Source organism: Strix uralensis, chromosome Z (assembly GCF_047716275.1).
Source record: "Strix uralensis isolate ZFMK-TIS-50842 chromosome Z, bStrUra1, whole genome shotgun sequence".
Taxonomy (NCBI): Eukaryota; Metazoa; Chordata; class Aves; order Strigiformes; family Strigidae; genus Strix; species Strix uralensis.
Genome location: NC_134012.1, coordinates 52,584,043 through 52,605,650, shown reverse-complemented (window position 1 = coordinate 52,605,650; position 21,608 = coordinate 52,584,043). Strand labels below are relative to the sequence as shown.

General features: G+C 36.2%; 1 protein-coding gene across 1 annotated transcript in view; it reads right to left on the bottom strand.

Annotated features, from left to right (window-relative positions):
- The window catches only part of SNX24 (sorting nexin 24), a 101,094-nt gene that overhangs the window by 19,199 nt on the left and 60,287 nt on the right, over nt 1-21,608 (bottom strand). Inside the window, exon 3 of the mRNA XM_074854945.1 lies at nt 19,827-19,931. Within this exon, the coding sequence (XP_074711046.1) occupies nt 19,827-19,931 (105 nt within the window). The remainder of the gene's footprint in view (nt 1-19,826; nt 19,932-21,608) is intronic.

Genomic DNA, 21,608 nt, shown 5'->3' with positions numbered 1-21,608 from the left:
AGATTCAGACAATCTCTTCTTGCCTGCTTATGCTACATAAACAGCATAACAAATGGTCAAGATGTAGTGACATCTAACCATATGGATATTAAAAAAGCTTAGACAGCATTTCATAAATTACACAAGCAGGTTGGAATCAATGTCAGAGAACAGAAGTTTGAACAGATGAAGTAGGTCAATTTTTAAAAGACACTCATATGCACATTTAAATTAAATTTTTGATAAATAACTAGCTACTAAGGATGCTGTGAGAATATTTTGTCAGGTGTCATAATTCATGGATTATTTTCATTAAAAAGGAAGGCAATATAAATGACGTGGAGGATAGCAGAACAGTCATAATGGAGTAAATTATTTCCCCAAACAACATCAGAGCAGGAAAATGCTCAACACTGTTCAAAAATCAACAGTAAGCACTTCCAGCAGTAAGAGTCACTGCAGAACAGTCAGGTGGGCAAGGAAGACTTTAATATGTATTGTCAAAATATTTAACAGGTCCAGTTTTGTCATCAAGAGGCTGAGTTTGTTAACTCTCATATTATCACGCTTGTGGATCTTGGCGGATAGGTTATTTCTATGTTAAAACAGACTGATGTAGGACTGCACCTCACTTCTCAGTACCACCCACCATACTACTCTTCCAGAAAAAAGACTTTAAATTATCTAAAATGTTTTGTCTTAGAACTACCATTCCTATGCTTTATTTACTGAAACCCTCTTCTATCATATATCTACATTTCATTAAAATCTGTCAAGCAATTAAAGATCTTGCTCATGTCAAAATTCTGCATTAAACAGCCTTTCAAATAAACTTTCAGAAAAAGTTATCTTTGTCCCTCTTCCCCCCCCCCCCCCCCCCCCATTACAGGAGAGATCCAACTGCAAATTATTAAGTTCTTTACTCATCAGTGAAATGAACTGTTTGCAGAATCAAGCCCAGCAAACTGCTGTATGATTTTGTCTTGCTAAGGAGTCGACAGTCTTTACATCGGTAGAAAAAAAATGTATAAATAAAAAATACAGCAGCTAAGAAGTGCCTGCGATGCTAAATTCTGGATGCTCTTTACAATCTGAAATACTTGCTTGCTCATGGATTCAATATGCAGTGGGAATGAATGTTACCAAAAGTGCTAGAACTAGACAAAGCAACTCCCTTTCTCTGCAAGGATACAAACCCTGCTTTTTGCTTGCATAGAGCTGCTAACAGAAGTTGCAAGGTTTTCCCTGTTTTTTCTTGTAAAAAACCCTAACCCTGAAACAATCCTCAAAACCTCATCATTCCTTTTTCACTCCCACCATCCTGGCAAAAAATCCCACCTCTCTTCAGAGAAATGAGCATGCCTTGTTACATGCTGCTCTGTAACTATAGGAGCAAATCAATAGCAGCTGAATGCCATCTGCTTCGGGCAGCAGAACAGCACCAAAAGTGTGAGCAATGCATCTTCCCTTATTGAAAGGTTATTTTATGCAAGTAAACAATTCATCGTCTTCTTGCACGCTTGATGCTCATTTACCACTTTTGATCAATAAAATATGCAAAACAACAAAAAAATTGAATCCTAAGAGTAGTTCTGATGCCAGTGTGATAGTTAATCAATATCAGGTCTCTGTTCAGTAAGGCAGGCAGCAGGGTAACTCCTTTATTGTATGAACCTGGGAAAAAGTGTGGAAATGTGTCTTGTTGCCTCTAAAATGCAATAAGAGAGTGAGAAACACAGCTTTTATCCTGCAAATTAAACAAAGGAGAAAGAAACAGGAAGCACTATTTTAATTCTATATTTTTCCCCTCATTATGCAAAGGGTCCTCATGTCAGCTTGCCTGATCATTTGTTGCAAAGAATATGTCGCGATGCTGTTGATAGAGCTATACTATCATAAACACAGATATTTGGTTAAATTGTAGCCATTACAAGACATACTTTGGACAGCAACCCACTCTGTTTCCTTCTACCTTATTAAGTCTTGGTTTTCAATGTATTTATGTTTCAGGTGAACTCAGTTTTTCTGTTAAAAACAAACTGCTATGGGAATTTCTTTTGCACAGTGTTTCTCTTAGTCAGACCACAAACTGCCTTATTACATTAAGTCTCCTGACAATTGATTCAAGTAGAATACTTCTCTCCCAACAAAGAAAACGACATCATTTTTACAGATATTGCAGAACAAAACCTCCAATTTAAACAGTTTCCTGAAATAACACAAAATACTTGAAATAACAGTTGCTACTCATAAAGGCTCTCTACTCTAGTGAGCCATATATTCCAATTTCAAAAACAACAAAAAAAAAGCTACTCTCTCACTTTAACAGCAAATTTGCAGATTATATCACAAAGATAAAGCCACAAATTTAGTTGCATGCTGTATGTTCTGATCTGCACTTAATACTGCATTTTCTTCATTGTTCTTTCCTGCTTGCATCTAGAAACACAATTATGATGTGGCCTTTAATCACTTTTGGTTATTTGAGCTGAAAAAAAGCTTGGTACACTTCTGTAAAAGAATATCTTATGCAGGGCTTCCATTTAAGAGAACTACCAAATACAAGACTTAAAAAAAACCCCAACGTTTTTCTCTATATTTGCCACTTTTGACACTTCCCAATGTACTGGTCATGGATTTCCAGAAAAGATTTATTACAGCAAAACCAAGCAATACTGAATAAAAAATAATTTCACTATCAGATTAGAACTAAACACTAACTGGCAGTCAAGCAGCAGCACTTATACACAGGAGAGACAGAAAATCTCTTGGTCATTGTTCAATTCTCATAATTCTGACAAAAACAAGACATTTGGAAGAACATATCTATAAATCATCTTGTATGTAATTTTTAAAGTAATTACTGGTAATTAACAAGGCACACATTCACACATATGAAACAAGTCCTGACCAATGAAACTTCTGAAATGTAAGATAGGTTTGGGTTTTGGGTTTATTTAATTCTGTGAATTAGAGGCATATTTGTAAGCAGCAGTTCAAAATTTTTCTTTTATAACCTTGTAAGACCCCAAACATTTGTAGTTATAATAGGCAGCTGCCCCTTCTACATAACGATCAAGCTCCTTCTGCATGCCGCCTTCAAAAATGCTTATGAGTTTACATGAACTCCAATATATGGTTTGATCACATTTATAGAAGCCAAACCAATTTTGATCAAATTAATAATACAGGACATAGTAGTAGTGAAAGTGCAGTAGCTTTGAGTCAATGACCCAACTAGCAGCAAGGGTATAATTTAAAGTCAGAAATTTCCAGTGCATGCACCGTTAGCCACAGTGAACCTGTTACTGCTCTAAAGGGAATTGTTTGCCTCTTATTAGATTTTCTACAGCACAGCCATAAGTGATAAATGTACTGCTGTACTCACTGTCAAGTTAATCAATGCTGCCAAAGTTTTGTTGACCTAACAGTAATCCATAAAGTGAACGGCATTTTCTCTATCCCTATGACATCTTGGTCCTCCGTGGGGATACAAATCTTACAACAGCCTCTTAAAAAAAAATGAAAAAACAAAGCAAAGCAAAGTAGGGGGGAAAAAAAGATATTTTCAAAATTCTGTCTTTAAATTAGCAGCCTGTGAGAATTCCTTGCCCCTCTGACAAATTGCTTAAAAATGAGAGCTATGAAATGGATTCAGTTTGATAGTTAAAATACTAGCAAATGGATAACTTCACAGAGGATAAAGCTTTGCCTCCTAAAAAAGAATTTAAAAAACTTCAGGAGTCTTCCAAGGAGACAGTTGTGAACACAATTTACTCATGACCAGATTAGTGCACTGGTTCAAACAGAGCATGGTGCAGCAATTCTGAAGGCAGCAATGTGAAAACAACAATAAAAAATCACCACCAATAAAACTTGTCTATTGCTGCATCTAGCTGTGATTCAGAGTCTGTGAGAGGCATCAGCACTTAAAAGAAGAAAAAGTCAGGAAACAATCCCTGGTAAAATGAGCTGCTCTATAAACAAACTGCTGCCATGCTCTCACAAGCAATTATAGACATATGAAATATGAATTGCCATTGATTTTTCTTCTAGAGGTCACTCTGCTCCATGTTTTACGTACTCTAGGCATTTATTTGGGTGGCAAACTGACAAGTTTTTACAGAATTAAGGGAGCAATGTAATCCTTGCTCAATTGCAGGTACTTCATTATGGTTCTGTTCCTTGACACTTGTCCCTCCCAAAACTCACTAGCAAGGGAGTCCTTGATAAAGGTGAGGAACAATGCAATTACTTGTGAAAAGAGACTATCCTAACTTGGTCAGCAAATGCTTATTTACTTCTTCTGTGCTGATGGCAGACAAGCAGCACCAGCGAAGGGCTGCATTTATCACAGCACGGCAATTCTGCAGATAATTTTCTGATTTGGCTAAAACTCTCCACTTTCTTGTTATTGAAATAGGGATGACTTCTCTGGAAAGGAGAAACAAGATTGCACATTAGCCCCCTAACAGAAGTAACACAGCTATCTGGATTGCTGTTAAAAATTACCATAACATTAAAATACTGCAAGAATGCCAAGCTGCTCTCTATAAATGTTGTGGTTTTGATATTATCTTCACACTTAGCAATTGCTTGATGTTTCTTACTCAGCAACCAGTGAACTACTTAATTTTGGCCAGTAAAGTCCACAGATGAGGTTGAAACTGAAAATCACGAATTCATGAATCATATATTCTGACATTTTTAGACAGCAATATTCTTTACTTCGATTATTAATTTTTGGCACAAATACTTGGTCTCTGGGTTTCCCATGCAAGAAGAACTTGCAAAAAGACTGTCTTGCACCCTTCCTTTCCAAGGGTTCTGTCCCTGAAGGCTCTGGTTTACCCTACAGGTAAGCCTTGGCATCTGAAGCTACGGTTAAAACGTTATTTTAAGTCACATTTCTTGGTGTCTCAATGAAAGGACAGAACTGTACTATAATACTGTGCTACCAAGAGCTCAGTAAGACTCTAGACTCCACGGTAAGCCGATAAAAGAGAGTATGCCATCAGTACAAGTGAGTCTGGAGAAGTGGTGCCCCAGAATCAAAGTGGATGTGGATACAGTATAAGGGTTCAGAAAGAATTTATAATAGAACTAAAGTCTACAAAAATCCTTGCATTCTCTGTTGACTGAAAACAGAGGTGACCTTCTACACATGATCAGAAGACAACGCTATGACTGATACGTAGATTGAATAAACCAGTCAAGAGGACAAAATGAAATTTCAGGGAAAAAAAACCAAACCGAGAAAAGGTAGGAAGATGGTAGGGACATATGAAGTTCAAAGAATCTGCAATAGATGTAAAAATGATAACATGGTAGTTGAGATAACATATAGATATAAAAAAGATAACATACTGGTTATAACTGGTAAATATACTACAGCGAAAATTATTTAGAAGTCCCCATCCACACATTAACAAGCCCAGCTTCTCCATCTGTCCTGCATCTCAGCGTCATTCATTGGTCTGACGGTGGACTTCTCTCTGACTTCCTTGGTGAACATCACCACTTTATAAAAATGGGCAAAAATAATTGACCAAAATAGAGCAATGGCCACATTCAATTTTTTTTGAGATGCCAAGTCTCACTGCTAGACCTCTTCACTAAAATGCTCTCTGTACTTTTACATTAATAATACTGCTCCTGAGTATCTGCACTGGACCACAGTTACCAACAGCCTCCTGCACCATTAGAGCACAAACTGATCACACAACCCACTAACCTTTATTTCCAATACTACAGGAAGACCCCAATATCCTATAGTAATTTACTCTTGCAGTACATGTGCTCATCACTCCAGCATTTAAAGTTGGATAACTGATTAAGGTCACATGATCAGACTTGCCTGAATTTGATTAATAAACAATCCACCTGTAAAGAAGGTAAGCACTACTGTATGACATATAAATACAATGTCATTGCAAAAAAGCAAACTGCTTCCTAATCCTGAAGTTATACAACTGCTGCTGTTGGATGATCTTCAAGGTCTTTTCCAACCTAGACAATTCTGTGATTCTGTGATTCAAAACTATTAGAATGTATCTCCACTGCATGACCTTGACTGAATCCAAATACACAGCGAAACATCTGATGGGATAATGTAAAGACAGGTGCTTAAATGCTGGTGGCTGCAAGACTGTTGATTGTGAATCCTGTGCACAGTCTTTGCTCCTCTCTCATCTCCTGTTGCTTTATGAGTGCTTTTGAATGTTACGTTAGGAATCTTCCCCACTGAACCAGGTGTGAGAGCTGGAGCCCATGCTGAAAAGTGCACTTGGAGAGCTGGATGCCCTGACATCTGGAGAAACAGGGAGAGGTTTCACTTGTTTAACTTCCTCATGATTTCCTGGGGACATTTTGAACATTTTCCAGATGCCAACATTACAGGAAAGCTGCTCATAAAACCAGTTACTCAGAATACAACTGTGATCTTGTAGTGACTTGCCAGAAAGATTACCAAAAAAACCCAACTGTAAATAACCTGTGTTCAACGTGCTACATCTGTTGCAGCATGTCTGTTATAATCAGTTTATGAGCTGATAAGACACCATACTGTCACAGTTACGAATGTTGTATTTCCCTACTGATGATGATATTCTAGAAATAAAGATGCTCAAAAAATGGAGGATGAACTCCCCCAGTCAGATACACATAACTGGAATGACATTTTCTCAGAATGTTTTATTGGGAAAGTTATCACTGACCTTTTCATTTTCCTAGAATAGACATACCCAGTGGGTTGCAACAGCATAAGAAATAAGATTTTTATCCAGCCATTTCTGTAATTCTACAAGAGCAGATTCCAGCCACATTGCTGCTGTAAAGGCCAGGGATGCACCACGCAAACTGCTGTTCTAAGAGAGCAGTTTTAAAAACTGTGGCAGCTGGTATATTTGTGCTGTCAGTTTACATGAGTGATGCCAACATGCACAGCAGCGATACAACTTACCTAGTCAAGGTAGTTCCATAAAAACTGACTTAAAAATTAGTCTGCTTAGTGTGTAACAGACTATGTGTATCCTCTCCTGCCTTCTTCCTGAGGGAGCACATTACTCGAAAGCCTTATATACACAACAAATACCAACAACTGAACCAACATGCAATCCTTTCTTTGAATATACTAATACTCAAAGCCCAGAAAATTTATTTCAGTATCTAAGGTGACAGAGAGGTTTTCTCCTCATGCTGATGCACTCATTTTCAAAAGGTGAAAGGCTGGCACTTAAGGGTGAGTGTGGTTTTCCTCCAGTTTGTCATTAAGGGAAATATCCAGAGGACCCACGTGCAGAATGATGCTTAGACTATGTGGGTCAATAGCATTTGGTATGCACAGACAACTGGAAGAAAGGAACACCCATCAAAAATGTCTAGATACATATCATTAGGGACACCCAGCTGTATTAAAGAGGAATCAAAATCCAATGTGCTAGGCTGAAGTCTCTACCAAACACACAGGTTACTGGTTATTAACATAAGCAAGCCACACTTAAGAGATTACTATGTCCACTGAACAGTAACAAACACAAATGCTGTACTATAAGCAGGGCTTTCTTGAGCTTTAGATGCAGTTGGAGTAAATCTTGTGATTGGCTCTGAATTGTAGGATCTGTGATTTTCCCATGTCTGTTATTTTCTGCAGCACGTTGAAGGAGAAATGTACAGAGCAAAGGTGTCAAATATAATTTGACATTCTTGTAACAGAGGACTTGAAACAGCTTTTAGTGCTTTGTTGTGAGGAGAAACAAGCAAGACTAATTTCTGTTATCACTGATAAAATTTTAATTTGTGCTTAGTGGCTACTCTCAACTCTATTTTGTTGCATCAGTGCTTCTTATTGCTTTATGTAAAATTTGCATTCATTGATAATGTTGGTTTACTCTGACTGTTATACTGAGCTTTCAACTAACTGCTCTCAATTAATCTGTTCCACTCTTTGATAGCTTATTTATCAGATTGGGAAAGATAGATTTAATGGTGCTTGCTGGAAACAAGTTCTTTAATTGGAAACACCAGAGTGTTTAGCTCACTTCGTGCTCTAGCAATTAAGGACAATTTGGAAAAGCGTTTTTCCCCCTACTATTGTCTCCTTGATTAGATATCCAAAGAAGCAAACAAAACAAATGACAATACCACCTAGCAATATTGGTTCAAATAAAAGCCCAGCAGCCAAATTACTTACTATGAGAAATGTGAACCATCCCCATCAATTCCAATGCTGTGTTACATTCATTTTGCTGTATCTTTGCCTCCCAAGTAGGTAAATGGCAAAATTTCTTTCAAAATGCATAGCTCTATGCCTGCCTCTATACAATTATCCCTTTCTACAAATAAGCCAAATCAACAGAAGAAATTATTTTTCTTGATTAAGCTCCCACATTTCTCTTGGGATGAAACAAAACAAACAATTAATCTTTCCTTATTTGTTCTCAGAAGAACCTGCATCCCTTAAATGTACGATTACCAGGGTACCTGTGGCAGGCAGTCGGCAGCAATTAGGCTTGTGCTGAAAATGAATGGACTAGAGTCAGAATGCCTAATCTGCTGAGAGTTTCTATAGGAGGGCAAGGTTAGACCAGGAAAATTCCCTTGTTGTGGAAATACTGTTAAAAATTACCACTTGACTTCAGCATAATTAACAAGGTTTGGGAATTTATATGAACTGAGTAATTGAAAAGAATTAGCAAGAGATATATACATTAATCTTCACCAGTTACAATGTGCCTAATGAAATTAAAGGTTCTACTTCTACTTCACACTTTGTTTCTGCAAACTTTTTTCATCTACAGAAGAAAAAGTAGATAAAGACAATTATGAGAAATTAAAAAGAAGAAACTGTATCACAAAACTCAATTTTTATATCAATACTTCTTGGAAGATTTTTTAATATAAGTCATAGCATTTATCATAAGAAACTCTATGAAAGTTTCTTATTTTAATGTCCATGTTTTTAAAGTCAACAGGAAAAATCCCTATCAGGATTATAAATCTAGGCATCATTCAGTAATGCGTATTGTTTTTAAATGTACTTGGACTTAAATTCAAGCCCGTCTCTGTCAAGACATTGTGCAATCAACAGTTTCAGTAAAATGAGCTTTTATACACATAACTAAATCCATACTGTATTTGGATTACAGAGACAATAAGCAGGTGAAAAGAAAAATAAAGGCAAGCAATGCTGATGTGTGTGGAGATACACAACATTAGCAGAAGATAACAAGCATTTGTATTCTCTTAGGCTACCCATGAGCACAGAACGTTCTCCCCTTAGTTCACTCCGAAATCCTTCAACATATCCTTCAGAGAGGAGACATGCAAGATTGCATAAAAGCCAAGAATAGGGAACACACAGAGGGAATTATATCTAATGCAAGAGAGTCCAATTTACTGCAGGACCAAAGGCAAAGGCTCACTGACCACCTTCCCACAACCTATCTGAGGAAGACTAGTCATCTCGTCCTCTGCTCACCTCTCTTAGCTACTGATGGACTAGCTCTTACTTCTTGCCTAAGCAGTCCTTGCAAAGAATTTTTCTGTTGCTGTGCTCTTTCCTTGCAACATCTCTAAAGCAGAACTGCTTATTTAATTCAGTATCTTCTGGTAAAACCCTGTGATTAGTTCCACAGTTTATTTGTTTGGTTGTTTTTTTTGTTTGATTAGTTGTTTTTTGGTTTGGGTTGGGTTTTTTTGTTGTTTTTTCCTTTCCTTTTTTTCCCCTTCAGAATGGTCTACACTAAATGATAAAACAATGTTAAATAAGAACATTAAAGTTATTATGGCACACTTCAAAGTGAAGAGTTGTCAGGTTAAGTTGGTCAGTAAAAACTTCCTTATGTGTAAGGATTTATTTAATGTTGCTTACATATGTAGTATGTTCACATACTACTTCTTCCCCCCAGAATCAGTTCTTCATCCAAAGCACAGAATGGATGGTATTCAGTTATTCAGCATATATTCAATATTTTGTTTTATTCTTCTCACCTCCAAATGTGGTCTCTTTCTTACGTGCAAATTCAAATCATGCTATAAAGACAGAATTATTCCCTTCATGAACTTTTTCCCCCAGCCCTCATGTACAGTTTATAAATGCATAAAGAATATTAATGATTGGTCTTCAGTCACACAAAGAGTGTAGGCAAAAGAACACTACCAATTTGCATAAAGGCAATGACTTGGCAGACCTCAGTCTAAACTGTATGCTAATCTAGTGCTGTACACTACTGAATGACTATAACAGACCATAGTGTGTTGCACTATACATGCAATAATCAAATACACTTTCACTAGAAAATAAGTTTTTCCCTTCATGGCAATGAATTAAGTAACTTTGCAGATTAATTTTGAAGAGAAAGCCCTTAAGACTTAACTTGCCTTGAAAGTCCAATTTTAAAAAGTAATAGTCATTTGTACACCAAAAAATAAGAATTAGCTTATGTAAAACAACAGAGTATGAAACAAAAATGTGTTTAAAATGCTGTAGATTGATTAGAAAGATGGGGGAAACTGAGTCTTTCTGCCATACTTCAGATAGTGATAATAAAGACTCTTTGCAGGAATTACATTTCCTTCCTTCCTTCCTTTACTATAATGGACAAAAATGGTTTGACTTACCCTCCCCTAAAGAAGTTCAAGCAAATCTATTAAATATTTGTTAAGGAAAAAGAAAATTTAATGCCCACACATGAAATGAGGAGTTGCCTTCAGGATAAGGAAGGTGACCGTTTTTTCTTTCATCATGGCTAAACGAACTAAGTATCTCACATTTTGTATTGCTCTAGAAGGAATCATGGCTATTGGAACAGTCGGTCAACAGCAGATTATAGTTGACTATAGCAGTGCGCCAGCACTTGAGTTTTAATATCCCTAGTTCTGCTTTAACAGGCAGTGACATCTTAAGCAAAGAACTTAATTTCCTTCTCCCTCCTCTTAAAATATCTTACAGTTATTCTGAGCATGTGCAGGTCATGACAGAGACCATTTCTCACTGTATAAAAGAAATACACAATAAGTACAGTTTGATGTTCATCTTAACTTGAGTGAAATTATGTGATACAACAGTGTTATGGTATACAGTATAATGAAATGAGAATGAGCACTTAAGACATGGTTTTGAAACCTGTCATGACTTCAAATGTAAATTCTGCTTTTAACTAAGTAAAATCTATTTTCATCAGCTCTAACATGTAAGAATGAAATGAGAGAAGTTCATGCAGCACAATTCTATACAGCAAAACCAGATTATTGAAGATGAAGGAAAAAATATGAATCATAAACCACAATGTAACACCACTTGAAAAGCAAAAAATGTAACTTTTAAAACATAAACCAGGTAATTTTGCTAAGCATGCTTGAAAAATGCTTGGAATATTTCTGCAGGAAACACCTCTGCAAACAGACACTCTTAATAAATAGCTCTTCTTTGAATTATTTTGCTTTCCTGTTTCCTCTTGCTTTCCACCTCTTCTTAACAAATATTCAAGCCTGCATGTGTCAAGCACAGTTCTTTAAAATCCACAGCCATCTAAAACCATCTGTGTATCTGTACCACCAAAGAAACATGTATGCACAACAGAATCTTAAAAAAGCTGGTCACAGCAATGATGGATTTAAGTTATTAACCGATCAAAAAAAGATGGATGGTGGTCTGCTTTTCTTAATCTACATCATCATCTAGATCTATCTAAAGATATGTGGTACACTAACAAACTTAGTTAAGGTTTCGATAAAATCAGTAGAATAATCTGCCCTGTTACATTGAGTCTGTATCAATCAATAAAATCACTTGTACTAGGAAAGTACTGTTAAGTACTGACAATCCCAGCCATTAATATTATTTAACACTCTGCTCACAATCTTTAATGAGGACAAAGAACATTTTGCCTTTTTACACTTATCATACCATTGCTTTTAGAGCTCCTCACAGGTACAGTTCAACCTTGATTACTGTAGAGTAAATGGAGTTAGAGAAAGAAGACACTGAACAATTTTGGAAAATGGAGAGAATTTTCAGTGTGATTAATAGATGTGGGTGATTCAACAGACTTTCCAGCAAAACAACAGTTAAATTTTATTTCACTGAATCCAACTTCTACTTGCAACTTTCTAACGCTAGACTCAATCTTCCCAATATATTCACCTGCATTTAAAATAAAACTGGTTTCCAGAAACAGCAATCAGGAAGATAAGCATCTGTTCTGGACTTGATGGGAATTTTTTCTTTCTGCAAATAAGCCAATTTGGTCTTAAATTAGTTAGAAACAGATCCCAACAGTGAATGTGTACATAGGACAAAGGGAAGGACTGCCTCTGCAGAAATCTTTGAGGTGGTTAATGAATGACACAAGGAAGTCAAAATGGTTTCTGTCCAGCTCCTGCTCTCAGATATGGGTAATGGTTAAACAGAAGCTGAGTGGGAAAAAACTCACAGGTCAGGAGGCATGTACAGAATAAGGCAGAGAAGAACAAAAACGGACTGCATTTTACACAGAAGTTTTATAGCTTAAAATTTCTTCCTCTGAGTTCAACTTTTACATATACAGCCAATTACCTCTCATGCATAAAGCATTTGGTCTTAAAAAGCATTAGCCTTTACAAGTGGCTTTGCACAGTGGCATCTGACCTGCATACCTCTTCATTATATCAATATGACTCAACCATATCTTCTCAGCCGTATGATTTAATCTTTTTGCTTTTAAGAATAGTGTTCATGATACATACAGGGCTCAGTTCATCAAAACACATTAATATTTAATCAAATATAATAATAAGCTGAAACACAAGTACGTGTTTAATTACTTTAGGGACTACATAAGAAAGATCATAATGGTTCAGACCATGTCTCCAAAAATGGCTAGAAATGGATACCAGGGAAGAGTATAAATGAGCAAGACTAACATATGAGACATTTTCCTTCAATACTCTAGCAACCTTGAAAGTTATTTCCAGCTCGAGGACCTTCTACACTTGATATAAACTGCTCTTCCATGAACCTTTCTGGTCTTCCCTTGAATCAATTTTAAATTTTGCACATACAACACTCTGGCAAAGACACACAGGTATAGCTAAATGCTTGATCCAGCATGCATTTCTGAGAATATAAAGGAAGAACAATTGTAATGAATATTAGCACTGTCAGAGTGGATAAATGTGATGAATGTGAATGGCACAGAAATAAAATCTGAATAGCTGAACAATCATTGAATATTTCTAAGATTATTTTGCCATTCCATTTCCAGAACTAAATAGTAACCAACTTGATTTATTTTTATTGGGCAAAAGCAAAAAAATGTTTCATAGAAGCACACATATCACACACAGAGATCTCAATATTTCTAAACAGCTCCAACAGCACTGGTTCAAAAATGCCTGCCTCTACAGACATTACATTCTATTTCTTCTTTAATTGATAATGAAACGTCAAGAACTGTTACATTTAGAAAGCACTTATGGATTGCTTCTGATCCTAGAGAAATATGCCAGCTTCAACCAACCCACAAGCCAAGATCTCCCTGTCTTTATATGAAATCTGAGCCTTTGGTCTGCCTAGCAGAGCTCAGGCTGACTTTTATGTACTACCATGGGACATTTTTTCCTCCACTTCACAAAGAGAAGAGAAAACGGTGAAAAATCCTGTGCATCACCAAGGATTTGTTTTCCCCACTTGTTGATCCTACCTCCAGCCAAGACAGCGCTGAAGCAGTATTTCAGCTCAGTTACAGAGGAAGTGTATTCAGCTACTGAAAGGCAAAGCTCTAGCCAATGCACAATGTGGAGTACTTGCAGACTGGCATCAGGAGTTTAGATGGCTTTTCTTAGATCAGAGACCTCTCCAGTCTTCTTGAGGATGGACAAGGTTATAAATTACTGAGTTCACATTCCTCCTTGTTAGAATAGCAAGAGGCCAAAAGAAATTGAATCAGTTAAGCAGTGAGGAACTAATGAAACTTCCCATTAGGTGATGGAAAACTCTTTTTCTTCACAATTAGATAAAAAACCCTGAGAAATCAAATTATCTCACTCCCAGAATGATTGCAAAAAGGGGCAATAACTGACACTCAAAGAAAGCAGAAGATTCTTATCCTCAGTTGCAATATGAAATGCTGTATTAGCTCTGAAATGCTCTGCAAGTTTCCAAATAAACAAAAATATCCTTTCAGTATTTTAAGTTTTTTAATTGAATCTAAAACTTTTATGAAACAATAGCACACAACTAGATCAACTTAAAATAAGATAGTTCAAAAGATTTAGAATCCAATTTAGACTGATGAATAAAATCAGAGGGATTTTTTTTTTTTTCTGGGGCTAAGGAAGGTTTCTTAAACCTTTCATCCAGATTTACTGATTTGTTCATACCCATTGTCCAGTCAGAAAAGGCTATTTATTTATTTATTTAAACTTTACCACAAGGAATTTAGTATCAACACTTACTGAAGTAATAAAAGAAAATCATCATGGTCCATGAAGAAATGACACCTTGGGCCAAATTTTCTCTAAGGTATTTTTCCTCCTGCAGTCACTAAGTGCAGAAATAGCTCATTTGTCTTCATTTTTTTTGTAGTTGCTGTTGAACTGTTCTCCAAAAAAGAGTATAAAAATGCAATATAATAATGGGTGATTTTCTCCTTTATATTTCTGATGAACTTACTTATAAAGCAATTACACATCACACCATCCACTGTTTTCCTAACTCCACCCTGCTGGAAACTAAGACAGCTAAGGAGTATAGGATTGGATTCTACTTTCTTAAGAGCAAAATCATAACAGATATGGTTTTATTTATCTTCTTCAGGAAGGACTGGTAGTTAAAATATTTTTAAAGAAATTGCATTTTGAAGAATACTGAAATATATGTCAAAGTGCTTCTCAGATCTCCAGATTATTTCCTTAAATGGAAAACAAATCTCTAGTCCAGTTTCATAAACTCTGTAATTTATTTTGAAGATTTGGATTCCTGAAAGTGCTGGAATGTTGAAGTTCATGAAGTCTTCAAGTCTCACAGCCAAGCAGCACTTCAACCAATCTTATCTCCAGGAATCAGGACTGTTCTCTTTGTAAAAAGTTCAAGAGTAAATAAAAGGCAAGTATGTTTTCTTGACCTCAGCCAAGAGAAAAATATTAGCTCTACATATTAACTCTGGTTAGAGACGTGTACGTACAGACCCTACATACAAACAGAGCAATTCAGAATATTTACAGCCCTCTGTTTTAGTCTTGCCAGTCACCAGAAGAATTCCTTCAGGTCACCCAGACCACAAGAAACGAGTTACTATCCTGAAGCTCATAAAAAATATGGGCCTCCTCAAAAATCTCTCTGCATAACCAAATCATTTCAGTGAAGACTAGCAGCAGCTACATAGTCTCATGCTGAGGTGTGGGTGTGACTTCACAGTGAATTCTGTTAACGATGCCTGTTATCTTGTTGGACTGATGATATCAGCAAATGATGAGATTTCTTCTGCCCAAGGGGGTTAGAAAATATCTATTCCATTGAACTTTAAAAGGCAGATCTGTCAAAGGGCAAGTCCCTGGGGTAGAGAGACTGGATGGCAATAACATTCAGTGTCAGCTTACTGGGACAAGGATATGACCTAACTCCAAATCCGTAGACAGCAGGTGGCTAGATCAAATTCTTCCCCATTACCAATTCACTGGAAATAAGCTCCATAAAAACTGCTCCTCCAAGAGTACATCATATAAAATCTATTTGTAACAAATACCGATCAGATTGACAATGCAGCTGTAGATGCTCCGATAACCAATTAGATAAGGTCCCTCAGTGCTGCCCTTAGGAATCCCAACAATGTCTTCAATGTCCAAAATAAAACTCCAACTACCTGTTCAGTTGGTCCATCCATAAGATGACTTATTGAACTCATCCACAAGAATAACTGAGTAAGAGGGAGTATTTAAAGTGATCTATATCTCCTTTAAATACACTTCCAAAGCAGACTATATTTCTGTATTGCTTTGTGATAAATGGTCATTCCAAGATTATACAGTGGATTAAAAAAAACAAATAAACAACCACCATCCAGAAGCTACAATGATGATTAACAGCCTGCCCTATCATCTTCCACACTTACTTTCACTTTCTGGTACTTTCAAGCAAATATATTTCTCCAGGCTCACAAATGTACTATCAGGAGTGACAGACTTTCAACACAAGGTTCAGTTGGCAGCCCTTCTCAAATTAGAGGCTACCTACACAACCAACTACCCCAAATCTATATCTTCTATCTTTTCTTAAAACCAAACTCTTCAGGAAACATATCAAGAGAAGACATTTTGTAACCACAAACAAATCATAGCTAAGTTCAAATCTTGCTGTAATGTAATACTACTATCAGAGAGATTTTTGCCAGCAATACTGTAATCCATTGATTTATTTTACAAATTTTAAATCAAAACCACCTGGATTCTGATCTCTGCTGTATTACAAGCTACGAGCTCAGACACACAAATAAGTAACTATTAAATCAGAATTTGTATCACACACTAATTGATTTATGGTAACTCTTAGTTGATAGCCACCTCAAGGTAATTAGATTTGGTTTAGTCCTCTTCCACTGTCAGTTACAGGCATTTTCTTATTTAGCAAAGACTAAAACAGCTCAACTTAAGTCCTGTGTGCTGTAAGTTAAGATCATGCACAGAGACAGTTACCATGGATCAGCAAAGGAGCAATAGCTTATTGCTTAATACAAATTTGCTTGAATGTTTGAGGTCACACTCTGTCATTCACTTATCTTTGCATCTGTTTCTTCATTAATAAATTAAAGATAGTCTTTCTTTCCTCTTGTCAGTCAGTTGATTGTTCTCAGGATTCATAAGGGCTCTGTATTATTATTATACATGCAGTTGAATTACCACACATACTAGTGCTTACTAGTCAATTGTTCCACAGTATTAAAAACAAAAGTTGTAAATTCCAGTCACACTTGTAGAATAAGAAAGACACTTAAAAATAATATAAATAATTCTTACACAATTCAATGAAAATTGGTCTATTATAACAAGAAAAAATCCCCATTCAACCTTTCAAAAACAAGAGAAAAATAAGCCATCTGATGAATAGTATCTGACAGTGGATACTGATAAATTTAAGAAAATTACTATTTGCATCTCATAAATTAATAATATTTGGTTTATTCATAATCTTGATATTCTTCAGAAAGATATAATGAAATGTTTCTGAGTTCCTGCCATCCACTCCAACAACCTGTGCTGAAAGGATTTAAGAGGGTGGTTTCATCATGATAAAGTCAGAAAAAAATAACAAGGTACTGGCAACTGCAGCACCTTCCGGCTCAGAGAGGGGAATTTCTTGCCTACTTTACTACGTGATACAGACTGATTCTACTATTCTAGTTTCAAATAATTATTTTTATCTTCATTTAACTATAGAAGACTACTTAACTAAAAATATATTAAGAACATGATATAATTAGACCATGTCAGATACGGGTCTTTATTTGACTGCTATCTGCATGGCATGTTACTTCTTGCCTGTACAGGTTTTCAAGGTGCAAAGTGCAATAATGAGAAATAAGTATGTATTGCATAAAACAAACTATTTGAATGTAACATCTGTGTAAATGCTCAATCTCTGAATGAGATTCTCGGTGGTTTTGAAAAAACAGTTAATGACTACCATGACTCCATAATAGTTTACCAGCAGCACAAATGGCTGGCTACTAGTACCACCACTGACTAGTGATGATAGCAGCCAAACTGCCCTTACAGATTAACTCTCATTAGTATCACCTAAAAATATGTTTGCAATATTTTATATGCGTGATGTTAAATTACAAAATTATCATGTCTTCTGAAACTGTAGCACGTTCCTACATTGTGTCTTGAAAAATGTTTGGCACTATTAAAAACCTTCTGATAACTGAAGTGCCTTAATATGAACTTTTAATTGTCTAAAATCAGACTTTCATTATTCTAAAAATTAAAATTTCACTGATTATTAGTTTTGCTTTCTGTTATCAGAAACAGAAATTAATGACTTTGGCAAGAATATTACTGTCATTTGTTCTTGTTTTAATTTAGTATGTGCATTAGCATGGACATAACTTAGACGCTTGTCATGTTTTAATCAGATGACATCCAGCAGTCCCTTCCAGCTTAAACCATTGTTCCTATGATAGCCAACAGTGATAGACAAAGGGAAAAGTTAATTAAATGTACAAGACTGTACAAGAACAATAGCTGACTAACTCTTCCAGTAGGGGGAGACGTTCTGTTAAAGTTTATCAGCAGTTAAAAAGTGCTAACCAATTTACCCCTGTATCTTTTTAACAATATCAACCTCATAAGAGAAATAGGTACATGTACCTTAGTAGTGATATTCTCCAAAAGACAGTGTATGAAAATCAGAAAGAAAAAAAAAAAAATCACAGCAAAAGGCTGTAAGAGAAAAACACACTGATGATGGAGCAAGCTGTGCTGATAGTCATCAAAACCAAAAAGGCCCTATTCCTTTTCAAAACTAAAGTCTCTCCAACAGTAATGTTTTTTCCACCTACAAAATAAATGTAGTTTTAGATGCCAAAGATCCTATAAATATCATAAAGCAAGAAGGAAAAAAGTATTGAATTTTTGAATTTTACAATACTAAATACTTAAAAAATAAACTGTGTTGCCTGAAAAGCTCCCTATGTCTCAGAACAAAATATGAGCTGTGTTTTCCTCCTTATTTCCAAATTTCTTTTTAAAATTTTAATGTCAGAAGTAATACTGTCTCATGTCACACTACAATTCTGTTCTCCTCCTTAAGCAGTTTCCTTTTACAAACCTTCCTGAGAATCAGGGAGGTTCCTGAGTGGTGTTGATTACCATATATTTTCTATGAATGCAGCTCACTGTCCATTACGTTGTAGTTCACCATTCTTCCAGCTGTGTCACTGCAACTGTGGGTAATGACATAAATCAGATTTCTGAAATTTTTACTATTTTTACTACTCTGATTTGAGTAAAAATAGAATACCCTCACTCTTGCCTTCCTCCCAAAACAATTATCTTTTGACTTAGATCATTTCTATGATCCTCTTCAATAAAGCAGCACTTGCGTCAGTCCAGCTGAAGGTGCAGTAAACTGGGAACATGTCTAGAGGAACACCTTAATTTGGCTTTGACATCAGAGAAATGGTTGTGAAACTACACCACAGGACATTTTTAAAGCAATTATGGTGAGAGTAGAAATTGCATTTATTAAAAAAGGCTGGGATTTATCACTGGTATATTTAAATGTCTATATGTCTGAGTCATTCCTGAAGACTTCTTTTACAGTCTATAGCAAAATCAGAATGCAAATAGGTAGAATTAAATGCAAGTTTCCAAACTGACTGAGATGAATATTGGATGACGGATGACTGTTTCAACTAGATGAACAATTCAGATACAGACATGCACAGTAGAAGGATATTAATTAGATGAGCTGATTCTTTCCTAGTCTGTCTAAATAGAGGGGAATTAAACAAGGCCTCCTTGTATCTCCACTGCAACACTTTTGATTGGTATGGTCAGAACAACTTTGGAAAGAATAACATTATTTTTCCCATTTTTGGCATAGGAGAATGAGGTACTAGTAGGTTCACTAAAGTCAGCAGCTTTTGTGAGAATCGGCAAAAAAGATGCAAAACAGTCTGGACTTCTATCTGCTAGTCTTGCTAAGTGAACAGAAATCATCGCTGCTGTTAAGTATCCATCTCATTTCCCACCTCTAAAGTTGCCTATCAGTAAAACACCCCCCTTCATACATTCAAAAGCTTTGAATACTACCACTTTGAAAATGGATGCTGCTTCTACTTTAAAAGTGCTGAGAGGAGACGCACCTGCAAGTACAACTCCAAGCCTTGCCGCCGCTGCTCCAGGACCTTGGGGACCCAGTTTCTCACGTGCTTTGAAGGGATCTCTGGAGTTCTTATGAACTTCTTGAGCTGCAAATAAGAAGAAATGCAGATAGAAAAAAAAGTATAATAGCTTTCCTTTAAAGTAAAAATGTTTATATTAGAGATGATGAAGTACAGGTAAAATAACCACACATAAAGGACAACAGCACAGCAATGAAGTTACTCACCATCAGCTCAATGAAATTAACAGCAGACTTCATACCTACAGGTTGCAGTTAAAAATCTCCACATCTAGCTGCCCTGGACAGTGAAGAGGAACCTACTAACAATTTGTTGTTACTAACAGCCTTAAAACGAAATGGCAACAACTACATGAGAATACTTGAAAGGAATTCCCCATTAGTCGATCTAGGATGACGCCTCAAAACATCACTGCAACGTACCCACATACTACCTTGCTAAGTGCAGTGATAAAACACCATGACAATTGCTAACTCTAGATTTAGGCAACTATGAATGGGTGGGAGAAGTATATGGAGGAGAGCTAACCATTTCTCTGGAGAGCTGGCAATCAAGAGAGCAAGATATCCATGCTCTGAATTTGCACCAACAGATTGACAGTTGTGTTAATATCTTATACAGAGAAATAGCAAGTTTGACATTGAATATATTTCCAAGAGAGCTCTGTAACTATTCCTCTAAAGATTCCCAAAAGAAAGCTTTTAGAGATATATACAGAAATGTGTATATGCATACATGAGTACATACATATAGACACAAGAATACATTCTGACAACACTAAGAATCCTCTTGCTGGAGCAATGTATTTTTTCAAAACCAAAAAATATTAATGTTTTCTTCAAAACTACAGAGCAAAATTGATAACTGGAAAAGACTCCATTGCATTTTAATAGAAGGTGACATTAGATATTCTTTCTGTTGGATACTGCCTCTGAGTAATCCGAGGCAAGGAATGCAAGTAAAGAAACTCAAAATTGACTTTGACATGCACACCCATGGGAGACTGAGAATTTACATTTCATCTTTGAGCTTGCTGAGATGTCACTATAGGAAAAAGCAGTGCCAACATATCAACGTCTCTGCAATCACAAGTAAGGAAGCTGCAGCAAGGAAACCTCAATTGCTTTGGAAACATTTTGCAACTTCCTTATTTCTTAACAGTGCTAAACTGCAATTAAACATGAAGTGAGAAAAACAATCCACCAAAACAAAACCCCAAATCCATGTACTTTTACTGACTGATCTTAAAGCTAGAATATAAAATCCCATTTTTTCCTCTAAATTAGTCAAGCATGTTGGAGAAGCTATGGTCACAGCTGTTGCAAACTATGACAGCACCCGCAGAGGAGTAACAAATGAGAAGAATGCTCCAGATGAGGGGAGACAAATCTGAAACAATACAAGCGTCCACCAAGGCCTAGATGCTTACAAGATAAGTACTCTGTGGCTGGTACCTCAGCTGATGATTAACAATCCTTTTGTGCTTTGTGCTTTGTTGCTTCAGAGTGCCAGCACAGGTCCTATGTGTAAGTATAAAGCACATGCTATACAGATGTACAAAGATAAACTCACTTTCTTATGCTTACAATAATCCAATAATATATTGCAACAAATAATTATTATGATGTCAAAGAATATTAAGCAAATCTAGGTATGTGTTAGTATATTGCTTCAGACCTGTCCCTACATAAGAAATATTTCTCTGATGACAATTATTGTCTGTAATACCTTCCTGTCCATAAC